Source organism: Patagioenas fasciata, chromosome 3, assembly GCF_037038585.1.
Source record: "Patagioenas fasciata isolate bPatFas1 chromosome 3, bPatFas1.hap1, whole genome shotgun sequence".
In the NCBI taxonomy this organism is placed as follows: Eukaryota; Metazoa; Chordata; class Aves; order Columbiformes; family Columbidae; genus Patagioenas; species Patagioenas fasciata.
This window is the reverse complement of record NC_092522.1, coordinates 7,944,184-7,971,939: the sequence shown is the minus strand read 5'-3', so window position 1 is coordinate 7,971,939 and position 27,756 is coordinate 7,944,184. Positions and strand designations below refer to the sequence as shown.

General features: G+C 40.5%; 2 protein-coding genes across 4 annotated transcripts in view; one reads left to right on the top strand and one right to left on the bottom strand.

The window, feature by feature from the left end:
* The window catches only part of BFSP1 (beaded filament structural protein 1), a 124,179-nt gene that overhangs the window by 5,247 nt on the left and 91,176 nt on the right, over positions 1 to 27,756 (top strand). For both annotated transcript variants that reach the window (XM_071805695.1, XM_071805694.1), the window contains exons 3-5: positions 4,249 to 4,385; positions 7,443 to 7,530; positions 10,197 to 10,305. The gene's annotated coding sequence lies outside the window, so the exon portion shown is untranslated. The remainder of the gene's footprint in view (positions 1 to 4,248; positions 4,386 to 7,442; positions 7,531 to 10,196; positions 10,306 to 27,756) is intronic.
* On the bottom strand, positions 517 to 9,126 carry PROKR1 (prokineticin receptor 1). 2 transcript variants are annotated; one of them, XM_071805697.1, is made up of 4 exons: positions 8,720 to 9,126; positions 6,533 to 7,207; positions 5,231 to 5,287; positions 1,859 to 1,930 (listed from the first exon to the last, which is right to left on the bottom strand). In XM_071805697.1, the coding sequence occupies exons 2-3, from the start codon at positions 7,027 to 7,029 to the stop codon at positions 5,257 to 5,259; spliced, it is 528 nt and encodes a 175-aa protein (XP_071661798.1). In that variant the 5' UTR covers positions 7,030 to 7,207; positions 8,720 to 9,126; the 3' UTR covers positions 1,859 to 1,930; positions 5,231 to 5,256. The 2 variants fall into 2 exon arrangements, with proteins under 2 accessions (XP_065690924.1, XP_071661798.1); XM_065834852.2 differs by lacking the exon at positions 5,231 to 5,287 and having other exon boundaries at positions 517 to 1,930; positions 8,720 to 9,125.

Sequence of the window (27,756 nt, the reverse complement as noted above, 5' to 3'; positions counted from 1 at the left end):
ACCAGACAATGAGCTACTCACCTCAACCAGTGATTGGCTTGCCGAAGCCTAGAGTCTGTCTCCATTACTTGCAGAAGGGCAGATCGTCTCAAGATCTCTGTGCTTTTTTGGCCCTACTTGTACTTTATTTTGAAGGTGTACACAGACTTGATAAGATGTCTAGACCTGGTTCAGCAGGGTGAGTCCTACCGAAAAACAAGCTGAAACACACGAAATTCCATCTGAACAGAAAGAAAACACTCTTTTTTTCCTGGGAGGGCTGTTGAACACTGGCACAGGTGGTCCAGGGAGGCTGTGGAGTCTCTGTCCCTGGAGTCAGTCAAAACCCAACTGGATGCAATGCTGGGGAACCTGTTCTAGCTGACCCTCTTTGAGCAGAAGGGTGGACTGGGCAACCTGGAGATGTTGTTCCACACCTCTACAATTCTGGGATTGATTCTGTGAAGAGCTGAGTGACTCAAGGCAGCAAAGCTGGCCATATAGTGCCTGGAGATGAGAGAAGGGAACAAGTCAGCTGTGCCACTTCCAAATACATAATAAACACAGTAACACTCTACAAAAACCACAGAGTGGAATGCTGATAAAATATTTTTAAACAAGGTGTCACAAGAAGAGACTTGAGGTTTTCACTAGACTGTGAAGCAGTACTTAGCTTTGTAGAGAACGTGTCTTTCATAAGAGCATGCTGCATGTTGGACAGTATAAAGCTGGTGGTCTGTAGACTTCAAGGAGCTTCATCATGAGGAGTATACTGAGAGGACAAAGTGACATGAAGCAACGTGGACTTCTTTGCCATCATTCCTCTTGTGAGCAGAACGAAAAGGACACCAAATAGCTTAAAGGTACAAATAAGATCAAAGGGGTTGAAAGATTTCTTCTAAGAAGAAACAAAGAGGCATCATTGCTTGAATCAGCAGTCAACTCCTCCATCATTGTAATATGCTTTAATGCATTCATAGACTTTTTTGTTCACCTTAAATTTTAAACAACTCTAAAATGAGTGTCTACATCCCAAATTTACAGATGGGTGAACTGAAGCACAGCATCAATCTGGGTTACGGGTTTATAGAGCAGTCCAGTGAAAAGAATTCTGGTGGAAATGCATAGTAGGCTGCTTTTCGAGGGCTCTCACCAATGGTGGCTATTCCCACAGACAAGGGAGAAGCTTCTGAGGAGGCGTTATTACCTCTTTACCTCCTCTCCAAAAAATGTGAGATTAAAACTGCAGAAAATTTATTTCAGTTTTATGCAGTCTACTTCCTCTGTGACAGGCATTGCACTTGTTCTCAGGTCTAAATCTGTGCTAGATTTGCTTCCTTTATATGTTGATCTCCATCTGAGCAACATGATCTTCTTGAAATACTTTATGGTGTTATTTTTTACAGTTACAAAACACAGGGTGTTTATCATGCTGTTACTCATAGCAATGCATTCAACTACGTAAAAAGCAGTAAGATAATGCTTCTCTTTCACAAAGATCGTGGGGAAAAAGTCACGGACAATTATTAAACCATAGAAGGGTGCCCAGCAGAGAACATAGGCAATCAGGATGCACATCAGGACCATAACGGTTTTTCTTCTACATCGAAGCCTCTTCCTGATCTGTTCTGTCTGAAATCCTGGAACGGTTTTAAACCAAAGCTCCCGAGAGATCCTGGCATAACACAAGGTCATCGTAATCACAGGTGCAACAAATTCAATACCAACGATGAAGAGGAAGTATGATTTGTAGTACATCTGCTGGTCAACTGGCCAAATTTGACCACAAAAAATCTTCTCCTGGTTCTTCACTATAAATAACACTGTTTCGGTAGCGAAGTATGCAGATGGGATAGCTACAAGTATGGAGACGATCCAGATCAAAGCGATTAGGAAGGTTGCTGTTTGATAATTCATACGTGGTTTCAGTGGGTGAACAATGGCCAGATACCTAGAACAGACAGAAACATTCAAAATGAAGTCCGAAAACACTGTTAGTCAGAGCACACTTCAAAATACACGTGGAGAGAATTGGGCAGAAGGAAATAGCTGTCATTCTTAAAGACAGCATGACAAATTTGTCTATGAGGAGAGTTAAGAAAATTTTTTGAAATATCACCCTTGAGCCAAGTTCCTAAATCTAGTCAGAAACTCTGGGGTGAGCCGAAGGGTTTACTAGGACAGTGGTTACTTGGCAGTCTGAAAATCTGAGTGTATGGTAGGATGACTGAAGATGGTTTTAAGATTTCAGTCTTAAACCTGTTAACAAGATCAAACTGAAAAAGTTGTAACTTTGTATCACAAACTTCTTAACACAGACCCAGGTCTGGAGTTATGAAAAGACTGGAAGGCGATGAAGAGAGGGAATGTTCCTATTACTGACAAATATGTTTGCAGGACCTAGCACAAGATACAGGTGAAGTCGTATCCAGGATGTACCATGGTATAGCATCTGGGAGTTCTTTGGTGTTTGTACTGTTTTCTTGATTCTTTCATGGGGTGAAAATAGCTGAAAGTGGTGCTAATGAATGGTTACAGCCAGCAAAGGACTCTGTATCCATTTTCTGCCCATGCAAATTTTGGTTTCATCTGCAGGAGGTGACTATTGCTAATTAATCTTAAATATGCTGCCTTAAGTAATGTGCCAAAACATAAAACTTGAGTTAGATACTTGCACTCCTTATGGCTGTAAAGCTGCAAGGTGGATTGCAGTGTTTCACAAAGAAGTGTGGAGAAAGGGAAGTATATGACTTGCAAGATCCATCAATTGCCCTTGATTCAGTTAAAAAGGTGCTAGGGCCAAATGGCATTCACTCTGGTTTTTGGTTTTTGTTTGTTTGTTTGTTTGTTTGGAGTTTGGGGGGCTTGTTTTTTTAAGAAGCTATAGATCTAAGAAGAGCTTTCGTTTGCATACACTGTCACAGAAAGATTAGGATATTTCTGCTAAAAAGAGATTTCTATCAGAGACACTCTCGAGCTCCCAGTGCAATTGTATTTAACACAAAAGATTATTTTTAAAAGTGGAATTTCTCATTCATTCAGAGGCTTTTCTGTGTGTTTATATTCTATACATAAATAGCATGCACAGGGTATATTAATTCAAAAATAAAATGGAAAGTCAGCAGCACTTTTCATCAGCCAGATCTTGGAAGCAGATGAATTGTTCATTGCTCTTAATAGTGCAGGCTAGATGTCACGGGACAGCAGAATTACTCTGCCTCATTGTGGAGCTGATAAATTAATATTTTTAGATTGTGGCCTGTGGAAACAATGTTGTGGGATAATGTACGTGTATGCATTCATAACTATGCATATGTGCTCATCAGAACATTTGGATGGATAGGGTAAATCTCTACAAGAGAGTCAGAAGGGAGCTTTTGTAGATAGATTTCCTGATTGTCATTGCTTATCACATTGGGGTTGTTACTATGGAGTAGTCCTGGAGCACATGAATTGGGTTCAGATGAAACGGGCCTGGAAGGTGTTCTCTAAAAATGTACTTAGAACACACCAGGCACCCATGGTGTTGGTCCAGGGGACCCAGCCAAAGCTAACCCCCCCAAATATTTACAGCATGGACATTGAGCCCTTAGCATGTACTCTTGCTCTTCATATCGTCTCCTTTCACATTGCATTGTTTTCTGGTGTAGATGTGGCCTTAAATATGTGAGATTCTTATGTTTCATGTGAACAGACATCCAGCAAGATGAAAGAGGGCCACACCTGCAGGAAATCCTGTGGGACAGGCTCACCCTCTGTACACAAGTGAGCCCTTTTAAATGATTTAGACTTTGTTAGGAGCCCATTCTTTTTAGAAACTGAAGTCAATGATCCACATGACATAACCAACATGGAATGGTTGATAGTTAAATTAATGCAGTTTCTCTTTGTTTACCAAGTCAAAAGCTCACAAAAAAAAGGCAGTATAACCAAAACAGTGTGTTCTTAAAACAAACTTCAGTGATTAATCATTTCCAGGATTGTTTTTAAAGATGGGTGGGGAGATAGGCTAGAAATCTTCAGATTTCTTAGCAGGCATAAGGGCTCAGTGACCCATGTTACTTCATCAACATGGGATGCACTAGCAGAGCTTTCCAATAAAAATTTTTTTAGAAGTTAAAAAGTATAAACAATAGAAAATTGTAATGCATACATGATGGTGTTTAGAAGCTTAACCCTGAGTCCTCAGCCGCTGTTCCAAGGTTATTTTGTTAGACGCTTGTTACGAATTTGTTTCATAGGAGCTGATTTTCCTTTCTCACACAACAGGCAAACATCTCTGAACTTCCCCAGTGTCATTTCACAGACTTCTGTTGACGTCAGTGACAGCTGAATCAGCCGCAAACAAGCTGTATCTATACAACTATCAGCAGGGTTAACTGCTCCTGAGCTGTCTTTTGGAACAGGTACTGAAAACTATGCAACATTAGACTAGAGCATAAAGTGGCACATGAGAGAAATTGGGGGAAAAAAGGGAAGAGGGGCGTGGGAATCACACAGTGTGTATATGCAGAAGGTATACAGAGATGTATATTGCGTTTGTACACAAAAGATAATTGTTGTGATGGCCCTTCTGTAAAGAGTTTACTCTGTGGGCTTTCTGTGAGTCAGTCATATCAGACTTATGTCAGCATGAAGCTGATCCTCAGTGCCTGGCTCTGTCAGAGTCTGCAGTGCATGAGGCTAAGAGAACAGGAGTCAGAAGAAAGAATACAATTAAATTAGATTGTTAAAATTCCTGGAGTGAGAGGCAGGCATAGAAATATCTCAGGACTGCAGCATAAAGCAGGTAGTGTAGCAGGTGGATATTATTATGCTCTGCTTACCCCATTATGAAGGCTGTAGGAAAATCACTGCTAAACTGGGTTGGTGTAGCATTTTATAATTTTCTGGACAATGCCATAAATATGGGTGCCATAAATGATGACCTGTGGGTCTTTCCTGTCTTGCCACTGTGCCATCCTCAGAGGCATGTAAAAAGAGGAGAGCGTGAGAAAAGGGTATTAATAGAGCAGAGAGTGCTGGCCACAGTCACTGAGCATCCAGCTAAGACCTCAGTACTATTGAGTGGTTAATGTAATGATTGTTGGGTTTTCTCAGTGTGGCATGACAGAAAATAAGAACTCTGTTTTGCAGGTGAAACAGAAGTCTTGTCTTTTACTCACTTTCACAGCAAAACAAAAAGTGGGAAAAAATACTCTAGAGGGAGAAAGAAATATCCTGTAAGGCAATAACCCTGTTGGAAACTCACCTGTCAAATTCTGTATCACCAGTCAATTATTTCTCTTGCCGAAGAGTATTTACGTCACTGTTTATAGAAAAGGTTAGACTCAGAAAAGCTGTGTAGGTGTTGCAGTTTAATCCCAGCTAGTAATTGAAACTACAGTAGGCACTTGCTCACTGCCATGCCACTCCCCAAAACTGGAGAGAATCAAAAGAGAAGGAAGAAACTCGTGGACTAAGATGAACACAGTTTAATAAAATAAAAAAATTATACTATTATACCACCACAACTACTACTATGTATAAAATGGAAAATAGAATATAAGGTAAAAGATAACCAATGTAATTCCTCATTAACTCTGTCCACACTGAGCAAGCAGCTCCAGGAAGCAGCACTCTGGTCACGAACAGCCAGTTCTGGGGGAAGAGGGAAAAAGGCAGAAAGGCCCAGAGGCCTCTGCAGAATGGCAGCATGGCAAAAGGCTGAACTAAAAGAAAACTCCCAAACAGAACTGCACTGAAATGGAGCAGAACTGGAATGGGTTTCCCTAGCCGGAAAACCTGGCTTTCCTTAAACATGAAGCGTGACACTAAAGACATGGAGTATTGTTACTGATCGGTCTGGATGTCAGTCAAGATTCTGTCCCATCCATGCTCCCCTTCTTCTACCCACACCTGCGGGCAGAGAGCTCAGAAAAACCTTGGCTCCCAGACAACAACTAAGATAAGAGTAAGCTCTTACGTTCTCTTTGTTCCAACTCAAAGACACTGTAAAGTTATTTGAAGAAAAACATTATTTCTGTCCTGGGGTGTTACCATCTTATTCTCAAACTAAATCCAAGCAATGACTGTGCTAGCTATGAAAAATAAAAGTTTCTAACTGCATGAAGAATGTTAACTTGCTTTCAGTCAAACCAGCATAGTAGGTCAGTAGTGACGGTTCCTTAGAGACGTATGGTTTGGATCAGAATTATATAGTGTTGTTAAACACCCTCATCTCTGGGTGTTTCTGATTTGTTTCTCCTCTTTCCCTTATTCCATAAATCCCCTCCTACACTTGAATCAAGCATATCTTTATGAGAATTTTTTTTTTTAATAAATCAGCATTCTTTTCATGAGAAAAGCTCAATCAAGAAATTTCCACTGAGTTTTCTCTGGGGTGATGTCATGACCTCATGTAATTAAATTTTTATGAAACAAGATACCTGGTACCTACCTGGACATCAGCAAATCCTGCAGAACAGCTGAGCACATTAAAAACCTAGAAATCTGAACAGCCAACCTCAGGAGCTCTGGCAATGCCGTCGTGCATTCATACCACCCCACTTACCTGTCAACAGCTATAGCCAGGAGGGCATTGGTAGAAACATAGAGGGAGACGGTCCGTAGGTAGTTGACTGAGGCACAGAGGACATGGCCGTGCTCCCAGGACAGCTGCCGTACCACGTAGTAGTCCATCTCGAAGGGGCAGCACACGATGGCCACAATGAAGTCCGAGATGGCCAGGTTGGCAATCAGCAGGTTGGTGAGGTTTCGCAGCTTCTTGTAGCGGGCAAGAGCAGCGATGAAAATGAAGTTGCCGATGCCACAGACCAGCATGATGCCAACCAGAGCCACCCCGATCACAATCTTGGCTGCAAAGAAAGTGCGGGTTTTGGTCACGTCATCTTCACTGTCCAGTGGCAGGTCATAATCGCTGTAACTGAAATTGAAAGGGAAGGAGAAGTTTCGCAAGGAGGTTAAATCCCTGTCATTGAGATTGTAGATTGGAGCAAAGTTGAGGTTGACGGTAGCATTCGGGTTATGTTCAGCTTGCTCCATGGCCATGTGTGTCTTCTTTTGACATGGGTCTTGGCTGGCCCTTGATTTCGTGTTAGAATTACCCAGGGTGGGAGGGCACAATGGTGGCAAGTGAGAGACCTCATCCAAAGTTTCCTTCTGAGCAGTGAGTCACCTTGTCTTTGTCCCCATGAGATTATAGAGCAACAGTCTCATTTGTCTCCTTCTGTGGGAACAAAAAAGAGGCAAACATTTCCTGAGAGGAAATTACAGCAGAAATACTGTGCTTGAGGGAAAGCAAGACCCACCTTATTGCTTCACAGCAATATTGCTTGTTGTGCACAGTGGGAAGAAATACCCTGTGAAATGATGCTTCTGTTATCATGAAGTCCCGAGTTGCATAATAGACTGGTTGTTACACCCAGCAGTTTTGTTTACCAATGATGAAATTTTATTTTCAGCACACAGTGAAATGAAGTTATAGGAGTGTAAAATCTACTTTGAACCCTGCCAGCCTTCAAGCCCATGGTGCTGTCAGTCCTGTGCAAGGTAAAGAAACTAAAATGAGATGACACCTCAATTTGCTGAAAAGTGTCTGACATGCCTTTTGGACAAAGTTTTTGCTTTATGCTAGATGTTTCAGAGCAATGTGGTAGGTGAGAACAAAAAAAGCCGATGTTCTGGCTTCTGAATACATATCTTAATTAAGTAAGAGTTGCCAAGACCCAAGAAAATAGCAAAGCCAGCACTTTACCTTTTGGCAGTCATTAATTGAGTAGGGGGACCAAATTTTCAGCCAGCATTATCCATTATTGCTTCTCTCAGATCAGTGGAGCTCTGCCAGTTTGTACAGACAAGATTTTGAGCCATGAACCAGCTTGTAGGACTTTGCTGTGATGGCAAAACTGCCATTCTCAGGGAGAGTGCTTCCACAGACAGACTCTTGAAGTGAAGGGGAAAATCTTCATTAAGCAAGATGAAGTGACTTGAATTTTTGAGGGAGGAGCAGGCTCCATTTTTTTTTCAGTAGTGGTTATACCAAATGTTAAAAATTGATTTATTTTCCACACTGAGGGGAAAAAAAAATCTAATCTGCTTCCTAATTTTGCCTCTATTCAGTATCAAAATGCTGAGAGGACTGTCTTCTTGCATCTCCCCGTGCCATATCTGGGAATCCTCACACCAGACTCCCAGCTGTCAGGACAGTCCCACCCCATCCCAGAAGAGAATTAGGGGCATTACCACTTATTCCGTATTGAGGCAGTAGGTCTTGAGGGTGTCAAATGCTATTGAACAATGTCCATCATGGCTACAAAGGACAATCTGCAGAGTGAAGCTGTTGCCTCCCTTCCTTCTCTGGAACCACCCTCAGCTTCTGATGTACCAACATCTAATAAATTTCTGAGAGAAACTCTCTTGTACAACTTCTGTCTTCAGAAGTTGCTTTTCAAACTGAGAGTTGCAGAACAACAGAATAACAGAAAGCCAAAGCCTGAAAATAAATAACAGTTCAAACAGTTGACTGCCTTACAAGACATGCTCACAGCTGCCTGGAAATGTGAACATTCCTTTGAGAGAAGTATTAAATACTTGGATGCAAAATCTGTATGTTGGTCAAAGCAAGATGCAGTACCTGTTTCATGCAGGTTTCCCTGCGAAATACTGAGAGTGGGCTTTAAAATAAAGAAATACAACCCAACCATCCACAAACTGACATAACACTATCAGCTAACTGTACCTGCAGTTGCTCTCATCTTCTTGGAGGTCTCAGGCACCCTGGGGATACCCTCCATGTTTCTCCCCCGCAAACGTGTCACTGGAGCAGAGAAAGGATCACTGAAAGCAGCCGGAGGACTTCGCTGAATGATCATTTCTCTCCCAAGCAGGTTTGCCCTGCAGCTCAGGGGAGGATGGCTTGCTGTCTCTGTGCATGCATCTAAAGCCTTTTCTCAGTGGGAGGCACCTTGAAGCTGTCCATGCATTTCTGATTTTAAAGAGGCAGTGCAATACGGAGACAATAGAGCACAGCCTTTTTTTTTTTTTCCCCACTGAAGACATTGAATCAGCAGACCAGCTTTGTTACCAGGTCTGAGCATGAAAGCTGTAAAACCCCAGTCTTCACTTGCTCTTTGAGTTTTGTCTGTTCTGAGCAGCAGTTACCTACACCTGATGTGCTACAGAGGCAAAATACAAACCTCCCAGTGGAGAGGAGGGGGAAGAAGGAGGGGGAGCTGCTTTCCCAGGGACCTTTCTCCGTGGATCTCTCCCAGGCTATTGTCTATAGATCTGCTGCTGTGGCAGCTCCGGCAGAAGGAGGGTCAAACATCGAATAGCCATAAATCAGCTTTTCTTGCCCTCTCAGGGAATTACTGAGAGCAGAAAAGTGGCAGTGAATCCTTAAGGACTTGGTGTCCTTTGCTAATGCTGCCTCCTTGTTGCTCTGAAGCACTCGATCCCCAGGGAGCAGCTCTCTTGCTTCTGAATCTCCAGAAGGAAAGGAAACACGTAGCAGATCCCTTGTCCTCTTCTGCTCCTCCGGTTTTATTCACATTAGCTGACATATTCCAAGATGTGTAGTTGGGACCATAGGAGGCTGTAGAGGTAATTAAGAGTGTAGAAGGTCTGCGGAAAACTTAAAATATGTGGCCGAAAATGCACACTCACAAGACTCTCATAAGCTAGTGGGCACTCACCTCTAGAAGAAGGAGATAGGTAAGGAAAGTAATGTGCAATATGTCTGGGGTAAAAGGGCCACCAATGGGACATTTCTTCCAAAAAACTTGGGGAAGGCCAGAGAGTCTCCACTGTCTGGAGCCAGCAGACAGCAGTAAGAATTTCACAGCAAATACACTTCACTTGGCTTTATTTTTAACAGCCAGTGTAATAGGTGGAAAGCCATTAAGGGATTTTTAATATCATGAAAGGGTGCAACCAAATGAACAATAAGGAAATCAGATACAATCCACTGGTTGAATTCTGTCACAAAAAACCCATAAATATAGCATGTGTAAGGAGAGGCAAAGTGAACTTACAGTGTACAATAGAACCGCATAAACCTTAGATATCCCTCAAAGAAAGCAAGTACAAGAAAAAGAGCTCTTGCAAGCTTTACATTAAGAATGTGCATGATCTCTTTAAGACTTTGTTCAGCTGTCTCTCATTAAGTTATCTAGTGAGTTAAGTAATACGATATCCAAATATTTATGTTCCTTTAGGCCAAAAACCTCAGCTGCTGCAGAACAGTCTATCTCCCCATTGACTTAAAGCAAGTTGGCATTGGAGCCCTGATAACTACAGCCCCTCCAGACCTGCGGTTCATGCTTGGTATGTAGCTTCTGTATAGCACTTGTTCATCCATTGTGTTCCAAGTAATTGTACTATATGTGCTAAGATGTTCCTCAGGAAATTCTAGTAATATTGTGAAATGATGTGATATGCATGTGCTGTGCAAGGCAGTGCTTTGGTGCAGTTGAACAGTTGTTGAATAGACAGTGAAACCACTGGTCTGATAGCTGCCCTTACAGCTACATGGGCGGAGTGAAAGCTAAAAGCAGGGTTTAGAGCCTCAAGAACTGTCCTGATAACCTGCTTCACTACAACAAGGACTGCATCAGTAGTGAAAGGACTCTAAAGTATGGTGTATGTGCAGGAGGAACTCCCAGCTGCAGATGCTGCATGAGAAGTCCCATCAAAAACAGTAGTCTCTTGTGACTTCTGGTGTAAATGTGCTGAAAGAGCAGCTCTCTGAGGCAGCCAGGCTGTGTTATGACCTGGGCAGCTGTCTGTCTGTGCACAGCTGGGATTTTCATTGTCCCTGCATTTCCCAGCTGAGGGGCTTTGCAGCCTACAGGTCTCCTCTTCCTGGGAGCTGGGGAGGCTTCCTGGCATTGCAGAGCCTGAGAGATCCTACCCCACAGTCCATATGTGACATCCGTTTATCATATGATTACACTCTATTACACTGAATTTCAAAGTCCCCATGATGTTGTATAGAGCATGTGATTCTGATGTTGGATTTCTGCATAGGACAAGGTTTCTCCTTGGTAGTGGTTTTGCTGGTTCCTCAGTGATGTCACAATATTTTACACAGCATCACAATTACCGGTTTGCCAAATTCAGACTGAGAAAGAAACGTTAATTCTGAAAACTTATCATATAAACAATTTACATTCCTGGTTGCTTGGTTTCTTTTCATTAGTATGTTCACAGTTTGAACAGGGAAGTTATTTGGACGCTAAATGATGTAAAAAACATTGCAATGTAAAGTATGTGTTGAGAAGCTTTCAAATAATGAATTTCTAAAGCTAGCATTTAGATTTGGAACAGACCTGAGGACTCTGGCCTTTCATTTCGAAACAGCAAACTCATCAGGTACTGTCTGTTTTTTCCTAATTGCTAAATAAATTGGACTTCGAGCGAGGTAATTAATCCTAGGGGACTTCCATAAGCTTTACATAAAGTATAGCCAGAGTTTTACAAAGGTCACTAATACAAATCAGTTGATGAAATGTGACAAAAGCGTCAGATATCCTGTGATTTTCTGGAAAAACAAACAAAAGAGCAGCACAACCGTGTGTATTTCTGCTCAGTATTCCAACCTGATATTCAGCTCAGGGGCTTTACTAAATGTAAGAGTGTGTTACTGACACTTATGTTCAAGAGGACACTAGACTTGCTTACATAAAGAGTTAGGTGTATTTTTCTAACACGTGAAAACATGCCTTGTGGTACTACAGGAAAGTGAGTTTTGGATGGAGTCTGGCAAAAATGTGCACACAGGAATAGTCCCACCATACTCAGCTGTTCCAGTGGTGACCTGGGCCATGGAAAACTCTTGGGAAGGAGAGAGCAGAGAAGTGTTTGACTTATTAATGGATTATGTCATCACATTAACTTTCCTCTTACCAACCTTTTCCGCTTTCTTGCTGAGTGTATCACTTCTCTGCTTGGGAAAAGGGTCAAAGCATCTGTAGGAGCAGCAGAGCAGGCTGTCAGCAACCGTAGTGACACCACACAAAGATGGCTGTCAGCCCTGTTGGTGAAGAAATGTTATGACGTAGAGGTCATGTCTTCTGTATGAGATTATTACATGTTTCTTAGCTGCACCAGGTAGAACTTTAATGGTCCTGCTTTAAATTCCTCAATTTAATATCTCTGATCCAGATCTGGAGTCTGTATTTGGCCTCCTCCTCAAGAACTGCTTTACTCATACACTGTCTTCAAAAGCCTTTGCATTTAGAAATATCTAAAAGGAGCTTAATATGTCCTATATCTTAGTAAGCCTTGTCACTCCTTTGGATTTTCAGACACAATCTTGTTTATTTTGGATCTTACTCAAAGATACACTTAGTGCATCTTCTCTTGCAGTGGGTGCTATGAGCTGCAGAATGCTTTTGGAAATGAAGCAGCTTTTTAATTGAAGTGTCTCAGTAGGAGACATATCCTTCTGAAAACCTGATGATTTCTTTGGTGGTCTAAGTAGGAGAAGCTGGATGCTAAATTTCTTAAATATTTAACTCTCATCCATAGTCTCAAATTGAAGCTAAATTGTCAGCAGTTTCCTTTTCTACTACTACTCTCTGTTGACAAAGCCCTTTGATTTGTATTATCATCTTTTCAGCGTCCTCTTTTTTTTTCTGCTCCTTTTATTCAGTGAACATTACTTTCCATTCATTTGCCAGACAGAATCCTGCTTCTTCATGTCCCCATTTTGAATACCGTGATGGCTTTGCCATTGCTATTTGTAATTGGCAATTCAGCATTTCACCCTGTATTTCCATGGCAGCCAGAAAGGTTCCAAGAATTTCCTTGTGTGGTTCCCATAATTCCACATTTACCTAAAAGATGCCCTCCTTTTCCTTATTCCTACCATGTCAACAATAAGCAGATACAGACCAGAGTGTGTCACTACAAAGCACTTCTGCATCAAGCAGTGTAAATTGTGGAGGTGTGGCTTGCATAGGCACATGCAGAGGGGTCCCCAGCTTCTCCCCATAGCAAGACATGAAGTATTTAAAGCTCATGTCCCATTCTGCCACCTGAGTAATTTTTTGGCACTTCATTAAAAGTAAATACTTTTCTTTCTCACAAGTGATTTGAGATTTAAAGGGCTGTCAGAGTTCATTATCAATCTGAGAAAGGGATTAATATACTGTGAAAGCCTTATTGCTTGTAACCTATGCTGATTATTTCTGCACACACTTGAAAAGAATTCAAACCCAACAGAACAATGACTAATGGTAGTTTTGTTTGAAGCTACTCAGACCATGAAACCACAATCTTGGTGTCAGGATGAAGCATGAAAAGCTGCTATCACACCTTATTTTGGATTTCAGAAAAGGTTTTGTGGTTCTTTGATGTGGTGTCAAAACTGCAGGGCCAAAGCAGCCACCTTCTCCTAATATTTTTGAAGCCTGAGAGTAGCACTATAGAAATGATTGCTCTGACAGGAGATGAAAGGTATGTCCGTGCTCACCAAACTAGGTGCAGATGAGACAGATCCATCCCAGAAGGTGCACATCCATGTTTTAGGATGATGGCTGTGCCCCGCAAGCACCCCAAGGCTGGCTGCCGTGGGTGAACCTGTGTAAGTATAGACTGTGCTATGCTGCCCTGTGCCCTACCTGTAACTCGGATTTTGCGGCTGTGTTGTGCTGCACATATCCCCTGCTGCAAGATAGTCTCACTTGGATGATTGTAATGAAGGAGCCTGCGGGCAGTACTGGCATTTATACCACCGGTGTGTCCTTGTCTTTAACTAAAAGTGCAGCAATGAGTTCTGATGTAAACATACTTTTTTTTTTTTTTTTTAATAATAAGAATGATAAACAGAATTGCTTGCCTTTTCAGAAAATCCTATTCAAGTTCAAAAGACCAAAGTGGGATAAACGTTCTACAGATGGCATCAGCATGGTGTGCTGTGCCACGGTCGAACACCTATCCAACACCACACAGCTCAGGGGAGCCACAGTCTCAAAGGAACTAAGATTACCTATACTATCCTCTTTGTAGTGTTAGCTCTAATGAATGGCATTTTAGGTGATAATTCGTAAAGTTTGAGTGCCTTGCTCACTGGGATCACAGCAAATTAGCACCTCGTGGTGTCTGCTTTTCATGGAATATTTGTTAATAGAAAACAACGTGATCGAATTAGAGGCAATAGAGAGTGTGGCACGGGTACAGCTGTGTGGGAGGAGGCGGCTCTCAAGTTCCTGAATTACAAATCCGTGAGAAATAAAATGTGAACTAATTCCCAACCTTTTCTAAGGCTACTGTTGGTTATATTTGATAGAGACCAAAATTTGCAGGGAATGGTATTGCCCTTCTGAAATCAAACCTCATTAATTGTAAGCATCTTAAAAGACCCTCTGTACAGAGGCTATGACAATCACAACGCCACAAAACTAACTCAGGAAGAATGGGCTGTTCAGCCAAAACTGGCATCTCTCAGCTTCATGGATTAATCAGCTAGAATGCAATCTCTAGAAGTTTCATAGGAAGAAATTTATGTGTTCAGAAGTTATTTGAGCCCGTTGACTACTGATACTGAAATAAATTGGTAGGAGCTCATTGTGAGAAATATCATCCTGTGGCATATAATGCACAAAGGCCAGCGTAATGGATCTAATGCTGTTTGTGAATCAGAGCATACTTTAGCTGCTGTGAGATACCCTTGGGAGGAGTTTTGTCCGTGTCACTGGAGATGGAAGCAGGGGAAATAAGCCCTCCCAGCCTGGTACGTTAGTTCTTGGGCTGGGGGATGTACTCGGGTAGCCTGCTGTTGGGCAGCCTGCTCTTTCCTCACAGTATTCTTCTAAACAAACTCTTGTTTAAATGAGCTTGACATTTTAAGCCCAAATTTTTCGCAGAAGAAATGTTTACTATAAGCCCAGCTGGTCTTTTCAAATGAAAGTTTTATTAACCAGTTTGTTGTCATTAGCTACCAGGAGGGACACCTGTATAAAAAACGTACAGTTTCCAAGTACCCTAATTTATGTAATTTTGCTGCAGGGAGTTCATTTTGAAGAGAAAAGGATGACAGATTGGGTATTTGAGTCCAATTCAGAAGGTTTTTTAAGGTTCATTTCCCTTGCAGACTTACTAACCCTCTCTCAAATCATTGCAGATTGTTTTCTATCCAGTACCTGAAATGTTACTGCTGGAGGTTTCCACCATACTATTTTCTACCTTTTGCTGCTTTTAGAACCACTTGAGTATTTCAGGTCTGTAGCTCCCTTTTGAACCTGACACAGCCTTTAGCCAAAAATAAATATAATGAAAGAAAGATGACAAAAAGTTGCCACCTTCCTACTACACAGGGACATAAAGCAATGTCCTTTCTGCCAGGGCAAATGGATTTTCCTGAGCTTTCTGCATTGGTTTCCTGGGCAGAGGAACATTTTTTGCTTGTGTGTTTATTCTGTTTGGCTGATTGAGTTATGAGGTCATTTGCTAAAGCCCACAGAAAACTAGACCATGTATAAATTTATTTCAGTCCAGTTAGTGAGAAAGGCAGAGACATGATGTGTGAAACATTGTGTGAAGGAGACCTTTGGGAGGCAAGGAACCTACTCTGTCCCCTTCTAAGGAAGAGCAATTTCAAACTACACTTTGAAAGTCAAAGGACCAGTGCTCCCCAGAATACTTCAACTGCATGTTTTCTTCAGGGTGTGCATTTTTTTTACAGTGTGACTTGGCATCCTCCAGCCACGTCTAGTGTAGATCTGACTAAAGAGATTAAGTCAGGAAGTCTAACATCAGTCCGATGGAGATGTGCCAATCTGCTCCTACAAATGGAAGCTCCTCCTCAGCTGCGTTTGTACCAGCCATAGGAAAGTCTGTAGATATGCCCAACGAGTCAGCAGGAGATATACAAGAAAATATTGAGAACGCTCAACTATACCAATAACTGGTCCCAAAGCCAGTGCCACTTCTTATACATTGGGGCTATTCAGAACAAAGCCACTCTAAGATAATTTTGATCATTTTAAGGGTTTTTGGAGCAGTGCTTTTGAGTTTCTTCCTCTATTTGCAAGCTCTGCATTGCTCCAACACTGTGTTTTTGTTTTTTTTTTCATGAAATGTTACTAATGGGAAGAGAAGCAGACTGCTGCTGAGCTCTGATGCACAGGTCCTCTTGCCTGAGGCAGCCCTTCTGCTGTTATTTTTAAAGAAAGTCTCTGGATGCTGATGGGATAGTCTAAGGCTTGAGGCTTGAGCCTTGATGCTGGCAGGCAAGGGTCTTAAACACACTCTGCAATTAAAATGGCAGGCAGCACAAATTGGCAGTCATTAAAAACGATGCTTTTCTGCTTCATAAAGGTGAACTCTTGAAAAAGGTATAATCTGGAAAAGATTAAAAATTAATCAAAGTAACTGGATTGCCTGGGATTGCTCAGAGATGGTAAAACTCTCCAGAAGTCACACAGACAAATCAGGTACTGCTGAGCTGGGGGGCAAGTAGAGGGAGGTGGAAAGGGGCTGTTCTGTTACGAGCACTCTGTGAATGCTCCAGCACCGGTCTGCTGTAGTTAATTTTATATTATGAAATTATACATTTGAAACCATGTCGAAGCCTTCACTGACTGTCAATGCCTGTTTTACTGCACTGCCAAAGGGAGCAACAAGATCTATCTTTAAAAATTGATGTAATTTAAAATTTAAAGAAAAATTTTTTCAACTCTTGTCCAGCAAATAACACACAGTGGATTTCAAGAATGACTCAGATGTTCTTTATGAGATTATGTGAATTAACACATAAAGGGAAAAAATCCTCCAAACCCTTGGATTTCCTGTAAGTTTCTGCAAGTTGTCTATACTGAATCAACCATTTCTATTTATGTCCTGAAAGGTCAAATTTTACTTTTAATGTGATGATACCTCTTAGTTCCTGACAGGTCATTTCTGTTAATTGGATGGAGTCAGGGTTAATAGCACCTATGGGACTATATATAAATGGCTGAAAAATTTCACCCCTTTACACTCCAGCATACATCAAGTATGAATTTTCCACAGTACCAAATTCAGTACTCAGGTATGCATAACTTTTAAAGGTTTTCTATTTTTTTTTCTCATTCATTTGGTGAGTATAAATGATGAATGATGGGACGAACTTTGTACTTCTCATTCCTCTCTTTGTTAGAGTAAATAACTAGGCTAAGATTTCTCAGGGCAGATGGTGATGTTGATCACTTTGAGCTTCAAAGCAAGCAAAGAGACACACTTTGTAGGATCCCCCCACTGCTCTAAACATAAATCTGCTCTCGCTGGAAAAAAGAATATAAAATCACATATTTAAATTGAGCTAAAAAAGAGACAGTGAAAAATCCTAATTCTTGCAAATGTTGATTCCATTAACTCTGTGAGCGCTAATAGATCAAACTGACCCTAACTAGCCTCACCTGGAGCCTTCATCCACACCCCTGCTGTGGAGCCCAATTTCAGCTCAGTCCTGCTGGGCACACCTGTGTCAGCATCTCTCTGCCACTTTGTCTCTGGCCATGTCTCCTGGATGGACATTAGATTTATGTTGTAGCCTTGCTGTCTCTTCCCGCTCTTGGATGGACCTTGAGAATATGTCTGGAAAGCTGCCCTTGCTGGAATATTTGTTTTGAGAAGTGTGTTTGGAAAAATGGATTTAATTTTGATTCTGATCTGCAGGATCAAGAAGGATTCAGGTACTTCTTTGTTTTAAAGTGGTTTCTTATCCTACATGGTCTCATGTATAGGTGAATGTGAAGTTACATATATATGCTGGGTTTAGGAAGGGCAGATAACAAAACACTCTTATGGAAGAATTGTGATGCTTGGAAAATAATAGTTATTTTTGAGATAGATATGAGGAAAAAACATCTCTAAATCTTTAAGGAAGCTCAGTAAAGCACACTTGATGTTATTGTAATCTGGCATGTAATTTTGCTGTGAGGCAAAAATTCCTCCCAAATCAGTTCTGAAGTCTGCACAACAGAGAAAGTTTACAAAAATACACCACTATGTGTCTTGATGTATGAATCAAATAGCTGGCCAAGGGTGGGAGCAGAGGTTCAAATGCCCATGCTGTTAGTTCTGCTGTTAGTATTAGAATTTAAAGGTCACAGAAATTGATGTAGACTCCATCAAAATAGTATTCCCAATAATCTTTGTGTTCTTAAATGCAAAGTTTGAGAGTGGAGTTTATAGAAGAAGAAGGGGTTTTTGTGTTTTGTTTTGGTTTAGTTATTTTTAACTTTGCTGTTGACTTAGTGGGTACCTGTTGTTAACCTGCAAACTTCATTGCTTTTCACCTGTGAAACAAAAGGATACCAGTGTCCTCTGGAAAAGGTTTTGATACCTGAAGATGACAAGTATCACGTAAGGCAGTCATGTTATCATTTAGATCATGAGGAATTACTGATTATAGCTTCACAGATAACAGGTTGAAACACCTGAAAAATCTTTAGAATTCATCTAACTGCACAGTTCCCTACTGATGCTGCAGCAGTCCGTTTGTGCTCACTCTTGTTTCACAGGTTTGTTGAAAGCAGTTCCCCAGGTGTCTAAGGAGGTGCACATATTTGTAACTGTGGAACTTACTGCTATGGTAAGTTTGTAGTTAAAGGAACATAACCCAGTAATGTCCTCTGCAATACAAGCGTCCCTTTGTGATTTTCAGAAATGAGCAGAAGTAGCCTCTTGCTACAGATTTTAGGAGTGATGTTCAGATATCTTTATGGAAAATTGCTAATTGGAGTATATGACAAATATTTCCAGCCATCGAGTGTGGACACATGGGGGTGGTGGTCTTGCGTTGCTTGGTGGAATATTTACTGAGTTGTGTGTGTGTTTTTTTTGTTTGTTGGGTTGTTTATTTCTTTATTTATTAAACACTATAGTGAAAACTGTCACATGAAGGTCCTGAATCTTTCAGGTCATGCATTGATATTGCTTTATACTTGAGTAGGTATTTCCTGATACAGACATACATCTGTGTGTGTATATTTATATACTCTGATATATGTAAATGTATGTAATACACTTATATTTCTCTTTGAGGAAGGAGCACTTGTTCCTCATTGTTTGCAAGTTTAGGGCTTAGAGTGTAACTGAGCCTAACCAGTGTGCATTTGAGAGGTAGTAGTAGCAAGAACAATGTGCAGCCTTATATAATTGTATTATGGTGGGGGATTTCTCCATGGCTGGTGGAAGAAAATAAGGAACGTGGTAAAACACTGGCCCAGGTAGCCCAGAGAGGAGCTCCCCATCCCCGGAGACATCCCAGGCCAGGCTGGACGGCGCTCTGAGCAACCTGAGCTGGTGAAGATGCCCCTGGCTCATGGCAGGGGGTAGACTGGATGAGCTTTGAAGGTCCCTTCCAACCCAGACTGTTCTATGATTCTATAAGCTCTTATCAACTCCTGGTCTCATATGGGTGCCACTGATAAGTGATTAACCTATGTTACCCATGAGAAAGAAGAGTTGGCCTAAAAAGCAGTGACTAATGTGGAATGGGGTCAGATTTGGCAATGCGTAGAAGTGGGTGGCATTCAAATACAGTTTTTGAATTGCTGCAATATCACAAAAGGGTAGTATTGATTGTTGGATAATATGCTGAATCAGACCAATGTTGACCAACATATGAATCTGTCTGTAAACTGTTAGCTCAGCAAATGCTGCCTCGTACAGATTGTACTAGGAGCTAGCATTTAAATTGATTTAACATTTATTTTCTAATAGTTTGGTGCCACAACAGCCAAAAATGTCTCAGCACTTGTTTTTCTAAAATTAGTTTGCCTTGTATAATAACACACATTATTCTGTCCTTGAGATTGAATTAGTGTACCACAATATGCAGAAGCAACTGCTTTTTCTTTTGAAAATAAATTTGGAAATTTACAGAAGCTGTTTTCTTTAAGATTTTCATGGTCCTTCAAAGGTTCAAATTATGTTGTGGGTGTTTTGTTTTATTTTGGGGTTTTTGTTTGTTTGTTTGTGGTTTTTTTGGTGTTTTTTTTTTTTTTTTTTTAAATTGAAATAGCCCTTTAAAGAGACTTTTTAATGGAGGTGATGACTAGTGTTGGAATTGGTGTATATGCATTATGAAGCAATTACAAAATACACAGAGCTGTAACGTTGTTCAACCTCTGGTGATGTGATGAGTTGCTGAAATGCTCTCGTGTAAATGCCAAGGATTTGACAATATACTTCTTGAACAAAGCTATTGAAGAAGACAACAAATGCGTAAATTAAAAGGCAGGGATGAGGATGCAACAGGAGGACGTACCGATCTAGCAGACTATTGTTCAACTATGTTGTCCATACATAATAGAAGACAGCCTTTCCCAGCACACCCCCCTCTCCCCCAGCTTCTCTTTGGGAAAATAGTTTTCACCTAGATTTTTTTAAATGTTATAGGAATTAATTTAGTTGATTGTCTGCAAAAGAGCTGTAGGAATTTGGCTGACAGAATGGGAGAACTAAAATCAGCCTCAGGAGAAAACTGAGCAAATAAGAGCTAGTGACTGGGACAAATTCTGTTGTGAATTTTACACTTCATATTTTGCTCACCATCAGAAACTGCCTTTCCAGAATCTCTTGCTGTGCCTTCGCATTTCACTGTTGGGCTGTATTTTCCATTGGAGAAAGAGTATTCACAGGGGACAGGTTATATTTGGGGAAAGAACAAAAACAAGTTGTGCACCTTAGTGCTACATCTTATGCTCACTGAGACCCTTTTTTACCTTGAAGAAGTTAAGCTAAAAACATTTTCAGGCTGTCGTTAAAAAAAAACCAAAAGTGCGGAATGGGGACTACTGGGAGTTTGTGACTTCAGGACTGCAAAACAAGCAAAATTATAGGTGATGGTAAAAGGAAAATCTTGTTAGTGTCAAGAAACCAAAAAGACTGAGCTTATGGAAGAAAGTAATCTGCTTTGGTTTGGATTCAGATTATCTTATTGCTGAAGTATTTTAATAGATATTATGTTTTCACAGTAGTCAGTAGATGTAGCTAAAAACCCAATAGTTAATTAAGCCAAAAGCAGTATTCCATGAGAGAGTGTCAGCTTTTGGCTCTAAATAGCCTCATACGTTTGGTGCAGACACTCGTGAAGTGCATCACTCTGCACATCACTGTCAAAGTGATCTTGTGGTTGGTGCTTTTGCACCTTTCTGTAGATCGTACCACACACACAGGCATTGGTAGTCATTGCTCAGGGCTCAACTAGTAGCTGGTTTGCCAGTGATGCTGAGTTATCATGTGTGTGTTTCAGGTATAGCAAATGTCCTGATCTGTGGAGGTCAGAGTTCAGTTCCTGTCTTTGGGTAGCATCAGGAAGGTTTTGGAAAGCTGCTGGCAATGAAAGGTACGTGTTACGGCAACTTCAGAACTCTGCTCTACAAATATGAAAGTGGAGGTTTAGTATAAAGGATTAGAAAATAGGACTTCCTGGGGAATGGATTTGGCTTTAGATGAGATAATTGGTCACATGATGCTTGAACAAGTGTTGTTGCAATGAAGCAGTTTTTAATCAATATTGGATGGTGGTTATTCCTTGGGAGATGGAGGTCTCTCCAAGTAGAATTGATCCAGTGTAATTAATGACAAATGCTGCTTAGTATAGACAATATGAAAATGGTATGTTTTCTCTTTCTTTCCAGGGCAAGTAAAATAGTGTCCATGCAAGCCAGGCCCCTGGTTTGTGACATTTGCTCAGCTTCAGAAATAGTAGTTTTGTACGCTTCTTTAGCATAACACAGATAGCTCTTTATACTTTGGATCACTGAAGTTTCCCTGATTACACAGATTTGCCTCAAGTAAAGATGTAGGTGCTCTAAAATTATTCCTCACAGTTGCTGCATCTCCCTTTGCCTATTAGTTTGAGATCTGGACTTGTGAAAAAGTGGTAACCAGGACAGATTAAGAATCTTGGAAGAATGTCACAGTGCTGATTTCAGAAGCGCTAAGCCTAATTAAGCCTTCACGTCTGTTTATGATGCTGAATAAATAGTTATGTACCTTTAAAAAACATAGCAGGTCATAGAGAAGCCATTTAGAAAAGATGGTTTAAAGGAGAAATTAGAACATCTAGAAAGGGACAGTTATAAAAGCTCTTTAATGAACAAATGAAACAAAACTCAAGGAGCAGGTAGAAAATTGTTTAAGCATCACTAATCTCAGAGGGTGATTTGTCAGCAAATGAACTGCATGGGAGATAAATGTGGACAATGGAAACATCAGTGTGGCATGAAAATGGGGACAGGCTACAATTCAGGCTGAAGAATCATAATCCCACTGAGGCAGATGACCTGCAACAGAAATTTTCATCAATTAAAACTTCTAGCGTGCTACAAAGGTGACCTTGAAAATTGCATCAGAAAGGACATTTTGCTCCTAAGGTGCTGATAGCTCTGTTATAGGGATAGTGTCTGATGGAGCCAAATGAAATATCCATCATGCTTATTGCTGTATGGCCCAATGCCAAACTGCTGATTGTAGCTTTTCGTCATGTGTCTTTTTTCCAAACTCCAAAATGTCAGATAAACCATTTGGGGTACTGAACTGCATTTGCCTTTTCTCCATGAATTATTCCAAGACTTAAAAATATCTGTAGACCAACAGCATTAGTGTATGTGGACCTGCCATTGCACTTGCAGTGCCCTCTCCAGTTGGTTTGTAGGGGTTTATTAAAATAGTCAGATCTTCAGTGTCTTGTCGTCTGCAGTGCGTTTACTCTTGTTCGCAGTGATGGTGAACAGTACCCTGGCAGAGCAGCAGCATTCTGTGCGCAGCTGCTGCTGCTTTTCCTTGAGCATAATTAAACAGAGTGAAGACATAGTGAGAATCAGCCTCTAGAGCCATATTTGCAGCTCTGAATTAATTTGCAAGATAAGTCAGGAAATTTATAGAATCATTCCAACGCTCTGAGGAAAGATTAAGAAAATCCATGATGCCATGACATTAAAGCAAATTGCAGTCCTTCCCAAGGACAAAGGGTTTTTTTTACAATGTGTATGCATGCGCCCTGTAAAATTAAGATAGTGTTGATAGATAATGGTATTTAAAACCTCACCAGTATTTGAGTCTTTTGAATTACTTTACTTATCTCTAACTTCAAATGCTGGGATTAACACAATGTGATCCTGAACATGCAATAGTGATTAGAAGTATAGTAGGTGCATGTGGTTGACTGAAGGAGTTGGTGTAGAGCTATGGGACTACGAGGAGTATTCAGTGTGCTGAAGGCATCTCCCTTTACCTATTTCAGAAAGGAAGGTTAAGATTATCTTAGTTCCTAAAAGAGATTAGACACTGCATAAATGCCAACTCAAAAAGCTTCATGCAGGCTAAAGAAAACAGGGATAAACAGCAAATATGATTTGGGCTTTTCTCATAGCATGTTTCTTTTTATGAAGTGTTTTCCATTCCGTTTTGACATCTGGTTGGCCTGTGATGATGATGTCACAATCAGGACTGTGTTGTTCCTACTGATGTTCGGCTGTGCAGCTGTGTCCTTTTCTCCTGGGTGAAAAGCTTGCTACTGTCATCCCTGCCTCAGCTTCATCAGTGTTGTACAGGTATACTGCAGTTTACTTCTGGCTATACTTGGATCCATTTAAAGTTAAATCTTCGCAGAGAATACGGCCATTCTTAATTCTTTGCCAGGCCTCTCCTCGTGTCGCCTGACTTGGCACTGAATAGTTCCAGCCAATTACCTCATGTTCCTAGATGGTGAGAAATTGTCTTTACCTGTATTTGCATTTTGAAAATGCCCCCTTCCTGGCCTGGGACCCCAGTTTGAGTAGATGTTCCTTTCATTGACAAGAGAAATGCCATCAGAAGAGAAAGCTCCATGAACCTGTTTTCAGTTTGGCATTTAATCCCATAGCCCAGCAGTTCACTTAGGCTAATTAGTCACTCAGCAGAGCTGAGGGTGGAAGGACCACCAGTTTTTTTGAGTGTTGAGTACAAGAGCAGATATTACCACATTACCCGTACTGATCTGATGGTCTTGGTCCCAGCTGCATTTTTCCTTTAAATGATGGATAGTTTTTGTTGTGCCTGTCCTTTCTGAAAAGTATGAGCAGGTTAAGAGTGTGCCACGAGCACAGAACTGGCAAAGCAGTGAAGGCACAGCAGTGAAATTTTACATTGAGAAATTGTGCGTGTGGAAAAACTGCCTCAGGGAGTCTTCTGACTTCTCTAGTTCGAAACCAGCAGGACTTCTTAGTAGGGAGATGTTCTTTGCAGGGTTCAGAAAAGCTACCACAAAAAGGAAACCAGTGATGTCGATTACATGTTTCTGTATAGTTTTGGTTCTTTTGGATGGGCTGAAATGTGTTGGAGTTTGGCTAAAACTGTAGTTCTGAATCATGTCCATTTAGTGTCTTCTGCCAGAAGGGAGAGACAGAGCCTGTTCTGGGTGCAACACCTGTCCTCCTTCCATTCTCCTGGGAGTCCCCACGTTCACCAGATCCCAGTGAAGAAAATCCTGGTCCTTTGGCTGCGTGGGATGAGGCACCATGTGGGATTTTGCAATGTGCTGTTGCTTTTCTACGTGAATTTAAGAAGCTTAACCTTCATCTTGTTTAAAGTGCGTGGTGCCTACGCAGGTGTTCATGCAAAACCTTAGTTACCTGCCATAGAAAATATGTGTGACTTATTGCCAGGTAATTACACCTTTTGTGGTACACTGAGGTTGGCGCTGCTTTAATCTGTGAATATGCTGCTTTGGAAAGTGTATGTCAATGAATGAACTCATTGAACTTCTAATTCACTGAAATCTGTTTTATAGTCTGTTTTAAACCTGATTTACTGGGTTGTTTGCAAATGGCGCTTTTCAGTTTCTGAGTGTTTCATGCTGTGAATCCGTTCCTTGTCTGCATCCATATGAGTGCTCCTAGGGAGCATTCATGTAATTGGTACAGCCATTTTATGGAGGAAAGATCTTGAAGGATCTTGTGAATTTTGTTAAATGTAAGATAAACTACTTGGCCTCCAGCTTTGGCTTTCCATTCAGTAAGGCACTGCATGTGCTAACTGTGCCGCTGCTGTGAATTCAATCTTAGGCACCAAAAATACCTCTGGTAATGTTAAAGTAGGTTGATTAGTCTAAAATTTACATTGTTTACTCCTGCTTCAAACAAGAATAATGTCAGTGCCTCATCTCTCTTTTAATCTCATCTGTGTATTTGCTGCATCTCCAATTAACATTTTTCAAATGTTAACAAGAGGAAACATTTTGTTTTCTTTTTCCTTTTAAAGATAAATCTGTTCTGTGTTTTAGAGCTGCCCTTGTAGATTACTGGATAGTTAATCAAATCTGAGGCTTAACATTTCAAATCCAGCTGTTTTTGAGCAGCAAATGCCACTGGGTCACTAAATGCACTTAGCCTAGATTTAATATGCTTTAAAGCAATTCTCTTTGATTCTGCAGGAAACAGTTTTCAAGTTAGCATTTATCTTCTGTACATTCTAATACATGGTTGTAGAGGAAGAGTGGCAAATCTTCCAGTGGTGTAAAACCACTATTGATATGCCCTGTTTGCAAAGTTACACAGCAGTCTGTTTACTCTTGCTGAAATGTATGGTTTTTTCACTGCTGCTAGTTTTATTTGATGCCTGGAAATACGAGCAATGGAATAGGGTTCTGATTTTCCTCCGTGGTTTAGGATTTTTCAGTGGAAAACTTACTATCTTTTAGTTAGATATCTGTCACTTAGTACAGCGAAGTCTGTACTAAATTAAATAAAATTTCAGCTTGTTGGCAAGAGAGTACAGGCTAGGCTTCAGCACTCCTGAATTTCCAGCATTTGGGAATGCTGAGGCTTGGTTCCTTTTTATCTACTCTTTTTAAAGAAGCAGGTTAAGACTTCTGTTGCTGTGCAGAAATATTCTTCATCATTTACTGGGGGAAAAAACAATAGTGTGCCAGTCTTTCCATTTTCTTTTCATGTTTTTATAGCTTTGCACTGCTGTGTATTGATAACCAATTTCTACTGATCTTATTTTTGTACAGCTAAATACATAACATGAAAGCCAGAGGTAACAGTACAAATCCTTTCTTGCTTTTCCACATCTATTATGTGAAATGTGATGCTGCTCCCTGTTCAGCTGGTAATGCTTCAGATTATCGGAGTGAGAAGCTGTAAAATAGATCCTTGATAATGCATCTGTGTGAATTTGATGATTATGAGTAGATTAACCTTGATCCAAGAGGAGTGACAACCTTGTCTTGATTTATAACAAGTAGTTATCAAAGAGATTTAATTGGCTTTGAACATTCTTCTCTCTCTATCTATATGGAATTGTATTAGCTGCTGTACCCTTCATAGAATAATTGTCAGGGTTTCTCCAAGTAAGCATGAAATGACCTCCTAAACAGATAGCTGATTCTATATAAGTCTCAGCATTTACTCCACGTTGGAATGTATGATACAGATGTTTGATAAACGTTCGCTGTTTCCTTAAATAATGTTTTATATATTCAGAAGGAAGTTATCTATATTCAGAGTGATTAAGTTTCATTATCACAGTTCTAACTTTTTTTCTGAAGAAATCTCGCTTTTCAGAAATTATAGCATTTTGACTACTCAAAATACTGTAGATAGCAAGAGCAGTGTAAAGTTAGAGGGAAGAGGGATTATATTCCTTAGTAGTAAATGAGTCTTAGTGAAAGAGAGCATTGAAACAAGACATTAACTCTATGACAGCATGTCAATTAACAAGCATCAGAAGGCATCTGATTATACTGCTGTTGCATGGCAGCTTGAGTGCTCAGTGACCTCTAGATTTAGAATTTTAAAAGCCAAAATATTTTCTCTGGACTAAACAGGCTATGTTTTGAAGCAAAATGTTATTGCTTATCTTGCCATATCTTCACATGCTTATGGCTTCTGTGTTCTCTTGCCTTTTTAATTCTGAGTGAAGAGTATATTGAGAGAAATAGCAATAACTGGAGAATATCTTGGACTCCTGGGATAAGAACTGAGTAGCTGTTATTAATCTCTCTTAATAGCTATATTTTCAAAGATCTCATTTGTTGAAGTTCACTGAATGGCAAATTGCTTTGAAATGGTAGAAAACAATTAGGAATGCAATCCATACTAACAGAAACAACTGGTGATACATGATTTTATTGCTCTGTTCTTACACTCTGAAGTTATGATCTAGATTTTTAGAGCCTTATTAAAATTGAAAGGACAAAGTAGCATGTTTAGATTTGAGTACTGTTCCGTGTTACCTGAAAATAAAATCAAACATCAAGCACATAATTGATACATGTAATTTCATTTGAGTTACTGGCTACATTTCAGACAAGCTCACATTGCAATTTCCATCCCTTCTGAACAGGAGTTTACTTGGCAAGAATTTGAAGTTGCTGGTTATGTTTTTAACTTGGCTTTCTACAATGAGACAGATTCAGTAGGGCTGGAAATCTGTGTGTGCTGTCTTCTGTGAGATGCAGGGAGGAACAGGGAAGGAATAGCTGGGAATTGACTGGAGGATTGTGGTTTTGTGGGGAGGCCTAAGATGCCCCCGTATTTCCTAAATGCTTCTGAAGGTCAGGATGTCAGAGGCTTATGTGTCTTTTGATGAAAGATCGTCAAGGCAAGTGCATCCTTCAATTTCCTATATAACTGCAGAAGAGCCCTGCTAGTACTTGCTTCTAACTTGAAAGTTCCCTAAGCCAGAGTACATCTGGCAGAAAGGCAAACCGTTTCTGGTATAATGAAGGAACTTCAAACAGTGTGGAAGCAGTTTTCAGTGTACTGAAAACATATCCGACCTACTTTTTACCTA